General features: G+C 40.1%; 1 protein-coding gene across 1 annotated transcript in view; it reads left to right on the plus strand.

Annotated features, from left to right (window-relative positions):
• Positions 1 to 4,017, plus strand: part of LOC101846078 (ficolin-1) — a 13,988-nt gene extending 9,971 nt beyond the window's left edge. The window contains exon 3 of the mRNA XM_005100680.3: positions 3,378 to 4,017. Coding sequence (XP_005100737.1) covers positions 3,378 to 3,758 — 381 coding nt within the window. The 3' untranslated portion in view covers positions 3,759 to 4,017. The remainder of the gene's footprint in view (positions 1 to 3,377) is intronic.
• The last annotated feature ends 5,208 nt before the right edge of the window (positions 4,018 to 9,225 follow it).

Consider the following 9,225-nt stretch of genomic DNA (forward strand, 5'->3'; position numbering starts at 1 on the left):
GCATCCACCCCTTGGCGCTCATATTCATATGACCTTATGGAGTTGCGAACGTAAACCTTACTAAAACATCTCTTTTGCCCCTTTGTTTGCACTAGGTAAACAGAACAGAGTGTTAGCTGTGTACGAAAATGACAAGATCATCATCATCAAGTGCCAGATTTTATATTTCCCCACCACCCACTGTTCAAATTCTCCGAATAAGTTGCCTTTGGTCTTCCCCTTCCTCTTTTGCCTTCTATTTTCTCAGTGAGAGTGAGAGCGAGATGTTCTTAGTCTTTTGGTGGAATCAAGTGTCCCAGAAACCGCATTTGTCTCGTCTTATTTGTTCATATTACTGCATCGACCACGTGAGCTTCTTTCAGCTTTGCCTCATTTGATTTCTTTTCCTTCCATGAAATTCTCAAGACTCCTAAGAAATCACATTTCTGTTGCCTTTAATTACTGTTTTCACTGTCTCATTACAAGGTACTGATTATTGTTATTGCTTCATGTTTCAAAATATATATATGACTCAAAAATAGCATACAGTATTTTTTAAATATCTATGTAATAGTCTGGTCTATTTTTGGATCATGACATGCAATCAAAGATTCTCAATTAGTAGTAGAGAAACGTTGCTACAATCAGGGGGTAGTAGTGTATGAAGCCATATCCGCTAACGTAACTATAGCCACCAGGTATCGAATACATGAAAGCATGTCGAATACGATGAAGGAAGATTACATTGGCGGCTTTCGCCGTTGGCTGGCCACATTGCTGAGTAACAGAATTGTTCAAGATGACTGTTCCCTTTTTGGGTCACGACGGGCTGGGGAGGGGCAACAGTTGTTGTTGCTGTTGTTGTTGTTGTTGTTGTTGTTGTTGTTGTTGTTGTTGTTGTTGTTGTTGTTACTGTAGATGATGATGATTGTTGTTACTGTAGATGATGATGATTGTTGTTATTGATGTGGTGGTGGTAATGATGGTGTTGGTGATTGTTGTTGTGGATGTTGTTGATGATAATGATATTGTTGGAAGGAAGGGTGGGTGAGGGGGGGGGGAGGGGCATTCAGCGTTGCCACCTTTTATAGTGCTGTCAACAATTCGTGGTTCGACTTATTTTCAAATATCTCAACTATCGAACATAGATTCTCCAATTTTTGCACAGTGACTTGTATCAATTTGTCTTAACAGATCAACATTTTTGTAAACACCTGCAAGCTGTATTCTAGAAAATTCCTTAATATATACTAATAAAAAATCCAAGTGGGTGGTTTCTACAGATTTGTAAATGTTTACAGCTGGGGCAATACAGCTTTTAATAGCAAGTCCGTCAGGTTTTTCTAATCGGGACATTGTGCTTATTGAACGCATGTTTTGAAAGCCATTAGTGCAAAAAGTGTGTTCACTATAACTAAAATTTCTTATAACAAGTTTTGTAAGTAAAAATTGTCTTTGATGAGCTGTGACGTAGGCCATATGCGTAATCAAAATGTGTGTGAAAAGCGGGAAGTGCTGTGAACAATACCATTTTACACATAACAGAGATTTCAAGTATTTTATATACATTTATGAAAAAAAGTTTTTTAAATCTAGCCCCAATTGTTCCAGAAAAATATAATTTAGTTACGACAAATTGATACAAACTGCTATGCAAAGTAGAGATGCCATTGATTCACCCGTTTAAGAGATATTTGAGGATAAGTTGCACCACGATCTTTTGACTGCACTTTAGGTCCAACCCATTGGCTCCCTGATTCCTGATTCACAGAGTGTGGAGTGTACAGACTCCATGTCCTTGTTCCCCTTTCCCTGTCTCTGACACGGGCTTTCTTTTTGGCCCTTTTCTATTTCCGCTTTCTCTTTTGACTTTGAGGGTGGTTGGCGGGTGCTGTGCTGTGGCTTGCTCCTTCTTTCCCATCTATCATCCATCCTTCTTATCTCTCCTCCTTCTTTTCTCTGTATGTTACTCTCAGTAACACCCTCTTATCTCTCCTACCCCTTTTCTCTTTATGTTACTCTCGTAGTAACACCCCTAATCTTCAACACCGATACTGCTGCCTATTGTGTTTCAAGTGCTGTAAAACTCTTACGACTAAAACTAAAACTAATTTTGTGTTCGCGGTGAAATAACGGCCCTACTAGACACACGAGTTTCAAAAGCTGCGGACACGATCGCCCGCTAGGACACGCGGCTCAGACGAAATCTAACCACCCCCCCCCCCCCCCCGGGACGGGGCTACTGACTGAGGTGTCTTTAGGCCATTCCCAAAGGGGGTGGGGGGCATTGATATCTCGAGTTCTTATGCACAGTTAAGTTGTAATTGTAAATTTGCTGATTCATCTATGTCATGCTCATAACTGTGCCCGAACTGCAACAGGGAACTGCTGCTTTTTCTTTCAAAGTCCTTACTATCGCCATTTCTCCTCTACTTCTTTTGTATGTTTGTCACCCTCTTGTGACCCGATATTTCCGGGGTGCCTTGATAGTCGAAGCAGACTTTGGTGTTGAAGCTAGAGAGGTGAGCAGAGTAAGTCAGATTCCCTGTAAGGACTTATTTGTTGATATCCACCCCATGGCGCTCAGATGACCTTATGCAGTTGTGAGCGCCGTAAAACCTGTACTAAAACAAAAAAGACAAAATTTTCAAGAGGACCAAAAACATTCCGACAGACTGGGATTTGAACCCATAACGTACGCGTCGAGGCCAGGTTCATTTTGAAATTTTCCATCTGAGCAATAGCGAGTTGATTGTGTGTGTGTGTGTGTGTGTGTGTGTGTGTGTGTGTGTGTGTGTGTGTGTTTGTATGTGTGTGTATGTTTGTGTGTGTATGCTTGTGTGTGTGTATGTTTGTGTGTGCGTATGTGTTTATACGTTTGTGTGTATATGTTTGTGTGTGTTTGTATGTGTGTGTGTATGTTTGTGTGTGTATGTTTGTGTGTGTGTGTGTTTATGTGTGTGTTTGTGTGTATGTTTTTATACGTTTGTGTGTGTGTTTGTTTGTGTGTGTGGTGTGTGTATGTATGTTTGTGTCTGTGAATGTTTGTGTGTGTGTGTGTGTGAATGTTTGTGTGTGTGTTTGTTTGTGTGTGTGTTTGTTTGTGTGTGTGTTTGTTTGTGTGTGTGTTTGTGTGTGTGTGTTTGTTTGTGTGTATGTTTGTGTATGTGTATGTTTGTGTGTATGTTTGTGTGTGTGTTTGTTTGTGTAAGTGTTTGTTTGTGTGAGTTTTTGTTTGTTTGTGTGTGTGTTTGTTTGTGTGTATGTTTGTGTGTATGTGTTTATACGTTTGTGCGTGTTTGTTTGTTTGTGTGTGTGTGTGTGTGTGTGTGTGTGTGTGGAAAGCACACGTATCTACAGGGCTGCTGTTTTAGTTTTCCTCACGTTCTCATCACCAGGGGCAATACGAACTGAGGGTCGATTTCGAATATGAGGGAACTAACTACTACGCCACCTACAGCAGCTTTTCGCTGGATGGAGAACCGGACAACTACAAGATTCGGATGTCCGGATTTTCAGGGAATTTTGGGGCCATGATAGATTATCACAATGGTCAGCCGTTCACAACCAAGGACCGTGACAACGATGGAAGGAGTGGTGAAAACTGCGCCGATGATCGCCACGGAGCTTGGTGGTACTATAGCTGCTCTAGCGTGAACCTCAACGGGGAGTGGGCCAGCACAAGGTACGCGAAGGGCTTGTACTGGGTTGATGTTACGGGATTTGGCGACTCTGTCTCCTTCAGCGAAATGAAAATCCGTGAACGTGCCGGGAAGTGACAGCCTCATGACACGGAAGACTCTGTCGGTTGATTATGTGTTCACGTGTTTGTTTTGTCTGTCTGTCTGTGTGTTTGTTGTTGTTGTTGTTGTTGTTTGAGGGAGGGAGACTCACACTTTGAGAACAACGCCGAGATCTAGTGGCTTGTTCTCTTTTGTCTGTCTATGTTTTAAAAGAATATATTTTAGCTCATTTATTAATTCACATTTACCCACGAAACTTTGCATGGCATTTCTGTAGGTCAGTGACCAACCAATTTTAAAACTATCTTGATCCTGTAATAGAATTTTTGTTGTTGGTTGTTTTTTTTTGGGGGGGGGGGGGGCATTATATTAAAAACCGCTCTTTGGATGCATACACAGGATCACTAAAGCTTGTTCACTTTCGTCTGACAGTGTTAAAAAAATTCTAACTCATATTTTATCAATTTACCTATGTCCAAAAAACCTTGCATGGCTTTTCTACAGGCCAGCAACCAAACAAAAATATTTTTTTTAAAAATCTTGATCAGTAATTTAAAACGTTGGGCCATGTATTAAAAACCGCTCTTTAGATGCATAAACAGGATCACTAAAATAAATGACTTACACTTACATTAGCCTTGCCTACAAATTGCTAATTTTGAGACAGCGACACCGCCCTGCCCCCACATTTCAGTGTAAGCTTGTAAATTTCATCCCCCGGCTGTCAAGACGTCTCCACGTGCTCCGCGTGAGTCTTGAAAATTACTCACCCCGTCTCTTTAATCACGTTTCTCAGGCAAACTTTAAAGTGTGGTGTTGGGGAAAATATGTCAAACTTTTAAATGTTTCAAGTGTATCTTGTAAATCCCGTTTTAGTTTTTTTTTCGACTTTTTTTAGGCTTACATCAAAGAAAACGTGTCGGAACCTTAGTTTGTAGTGACCTTTATGAATGGGCTTTTTGATTCTGTAGGTCTTCCCACTTTTAGACCCATATGCAATGATCTGAGAAGATTTCATAATTTCATAAATTTTAGTTTTACCCGCGGTCAGATGAAAGTGAACCAGCTCTATAGATGGGAGACTTTCTCAGCTCCATCGTCTCAGGCCATGTAAACACACGGATATCGACGCTGAAATACGCGTGTGTACTTAACGCTTGCAACCGTGTGACGGCCTCTGTACTTTCCATAGATTCCAAACCAGAAATTTCTTTGTTGCACGTACAGGCACACACGCTCTCACCTATTGTCTCCTACACACACATCAACTCTCAGACTGACACTCACACACACACACACACACACACACACACACACACACACACTCACACGCACACAAGAACCCCCCCCCCCCACACACACACACGCACACAAGAACTCACACACACACAAGAACCCCCCTCCCCCACACACACACACGCACACACACACACACGCACACGCACACACACACACACACGCACACACATACGCACACACACACACACACTAAGATTAACTTCGTTTGTCCGGGTCCTTTCATGTAATTTTTCTTTTGAAATTGTAACATCACACAGACAGCATTACTTCCCAGGTGGAAGGGTCTTTGTTCTGCATTACTTGCGGCAACCGAAAATTAGCGTGCTTACAGCATAGTCCCTCTTTCTAGCTGTCAGTGAGTTATCAAAATATACATTGTCTCATAGTCCCTCTTTCTTGCTGTCAGTGAGTTATCAAAATATACATTGTCTTACAGTCCCTCTTTCTAGCTGTCAGTGAGTTATCAAAATATACATTGTCTCACAGTCCCCCTTTCTAGCAGTCAGTGAGTTATGAAAATATACATTGTCTTGTAGTCCCTCTTTCTAGCTGTCAGTGAGAATCAAAATATACATTGTCTCATAGTCCCTCTTTCTAGCAGTCAGTGAGTTATCAAAATATACATTGTCTCATAGTCCCTCTTTCTAGCACTCAGTGAGTTATCAAAATATACATTGTCTCATAGACCCTCTTTCTAGCAGTCAGTGAGTTATCAAAATATACATTGTCTCATAGCCCCTCTTTCTAGCAGTCAGTGAGTAATCAAAATATACATTGCCTCATAGCCCCTCTTTCTAGCAGTCAGTGAGTTATCAAAATATACCTTTCCTCATGACCTAAAGCTTCCTCGCACGTGCGCTATTGCGACCGTCTTGATTGTCGCTCACAACAAAAGCTGTTTATTTCGCTTTTCCTTCTTTGACGTCTGGCTCCTGGGGAAAATAAATACCGTAATGAAGCTATCATTACAGGATTGTCCAACTTTCTAACAGTCGGTGAGTAAACTTACTTACCATTGGCTCTTTGTCAGAGGTACTTTGCCAGTGGGTGTGTTGTGAGTATATATCGATACTGTTAGTTCAGTTTAGAGAGGTGGAACACAGCCCAAAATGAACAGAGATACTTTGCCAGTGGGTGTGTTGTGTGTACGTCAGTACTGTTAGTTCAGTTTAGAGAGGTGGAACACAACCCAAAATGTACTGAGATACTTTGCCAATGTGTATGTAATTTGTGTGTACGTCAGTACTGTTAGTTTAGTTTAGAGAGGTGGAACACAGCCCAAAGTATACTTTGTCAACTGCCATTGGAATGATTTCGAGAAAAATGCAAAAAAACGAGATTTTTTTCAAATGTGCGCCTTTGTGTAACATATTTGATATCAGTGCATGCGGAATTGTTTTTTCTTCTAAAATATCGACCTTGTGTTGCTTTAAGATGAAAATTAAAATATTTATGGCGAAAAAACAAACATCGCTGAAAACAGAAGGTGTCTAACTCCACAAATGGACTTAACACCTTTGGACTGTTCTTATTTCTGACTTATTTGTCTAAATTTCGGTGATGCCTTTGATGGAAATGTGTTTTCCCAGACAATTTGAACCACTTGTTTGATTGGACCTTAGGATTGACCCACTGCATGTGTAAATTGGATTTTAGGCAAGGTAGACATTACTTAAGCCATGCTACGAGGGAGTCATTGTAAGGGGTCTAACTCCGTACAGATGGAGTGTGTTACGTGTAATAGACTACCACGAAAACGGCAACAAATAGATCTGCACTTTTCATGACATTCACATTGCCTTTTATTTTGTAGTGCCAAAGTGGAAGGGGTTAAAATATGTTTCATGTTTAAATACAAGTGAAATAGGAACTTTATTCAGGACATCTAGAGAAAAGTCATTATGTCAAGCATTTTTGTATTCTAAAGGACAACAGAAAAAAATAACAACTTTCAGCTTTTATGCCAACTTGATTTGTGTAGGCAGACTTTGGCCCCCCCACAGCAATCTTTGTTCTTCTTAAAAAGACTTTGAACTTCTTCTATGGTTCAGCTTTGTTCAAATTTTACCTGCACCAAAGCTGGCCCGGGTGTGCTTTGTATTCAGTACTTGTGCCTACATCATTAAAAGTTAGTTCTTCATTTTCGCCGTGATATAAGCTAAACTGCATGTCCTCCCTAAATTGTAGATCCTTGAAGGATTGTATAATAGCATCATTAGCTACGGATTTGAAGTCTAGCATATTATGTCTTTTGTTTCCATGACTACCGCTTTGAAATAAAATAATTGCGCTTGGTTGACTCCGCTCCTTAATGTCCATGTAATCATCTGATACTTTGGATGTCAAGTTTGTTTGTATATTTCAATACGTGCAAAATTCCTGTCACAAGGAAGGTCCGTATGTCTCCGTGTCAGAAGTAGTGGTCTATGTTCTAAAACGTTTTTGTTCAACAAGAGACAGAAGGAATTACGTTACTCTTTTGTTTTTGTTCCCTTAATGGGTACCCCCATCCCTTTACAGTCTTATGTTTTAATGTCATCTCTGTGAGAGAACTGAAATGTGATTCAGACAAGTTGCAGCTTCATTACAATCCCGCTGATGAGAGAATCCAGGCCAAATATATGATATCTTTGCTATTGCTCAAGTTATGAATACCGATACATGTATTATATGTCCTTAACTGCTTCATAGAAAATGTCTCCACTTGTAATTGGTGCCGGAAGATCTTACTGAAAGCCAAATGCAAAGCCTGTACTTTTATGATCTTATCTCTTTTGTTATCCCATTAAGCACATTGGAAATTCAACCGTTTTGGACTTCATTTTCCCCTTTCAGTATTATTTTGTCAATGTCGTCAGATGCTGCATTGATTGAAATATTCAACCTGACGCATACTGTACATCTATCTGTACCAGATGACCCGTAAGAAAGATTATACAGCCAGTATTTCACAAAAAGTCTCATTGATCTATTCTGTGAACAATACATTGTTCTTTGTTGCAGTGGCTGATTCATCCGGCATATCACCACGAAATAACATAAGATAGGGTTTTTGAACGTTTTTATTATTGATTCTATCGATAGGCATCATTACCTCGTCAGTAATTCCATTGATACAGCACCACCATCAGTTGTAAATGCTTCATCCTGAAACAGATCATAGTCAGGGTCATTTGGATCATCGTCATTATTCTGAAACATGTCACCTTCTGCGTTATCTGAAGAACCATCATGACTTAAGTGATCTATGTCTCATTTGCTTTTCCTGTTATCAAGTGTTCTCACAATAATATCATTGATACCGGTACCGTAGTCTGAATTTCTTGATGAACAGAAACAGTAATTCGAAAAAGCAAAAAAACAAAAACAAGAGAGCTAAAGACTTTTCTATTTCAGATCCCGATTCAGTTTCAAATTCTGAACCTGACTCAGCCTGTGTCCTCTACGTGCAAATAAATAACGATGAAATATTCTTGAGAGGTCAAAATCACATTTGAAAGTATAGATTCAGAGAAAGATGCGAACCTGATAAGCTCTACATAGGCCTATAAGGCCGAGACACCGTAATAGAAGGCGTCAACACCATTCTACACGGAACTAGGAATCACACGGGTTAGTTGTCTTCGGAGCCAATTGCACTAGAGTCAACTCCTTTGCTTGGAGTTAACAACCTTTCATATCTGGAATTTGGTAACAAAATCGTGTTATGTCTGGCTTATTTGAGAGTCTTTTCGTGACCTGAATACATGCATCTTACTGGATAGATTTGGGGTCAAGGATCATGATGACACCAATTATATCTCTTTTCTTTCAAATATTGCACTAAGCCACCTTTTAATTCTAACCACTTCATTTTGTCCATGGGTGTGTTGTGTGTACATCGATACTGTAAGTTTAGTTTAGAGAGGTGGAACACAGCCCAAAATGTACATGTACTTTGTCTATGGGTGTGTTGTGATTTGTCCGGCTGGTGTGTACTTTTACTTCACGTCTGTTGTATCATCCTGGCATGAGCTGGTTTGTGTTTGACAGGTATTTCTCTTCTTCTTTGCATCTTCCCAGGAATCTCTGATCAAATTGGGGGCAATAAACTTGAGTTTGAGCATGTTCTTCACAGAGTGCTCTTCACTTATCCCAGAGTTGTGTTCTGTTTGTACCCAGTTTGTTACTGTGTTGGTGTTATTCACAGTCACCGTAGAAACTC

This window comes from Aplysia californica, unplaced genomic scaffold (assembly GCF_000002075.1).
Source record: "Aplysia californica isolate F4 #8 unplaced genomic scaffold, AplCal3.0 scaffold00256, whole genome shotgun sequence".
Classification (NCBI taxonomy): Eukaryota; Metazoa; Mollusca; class Gastropoda; order Aplysiida; family Aplysiidae; genus Aplysia; species Aplysia californica.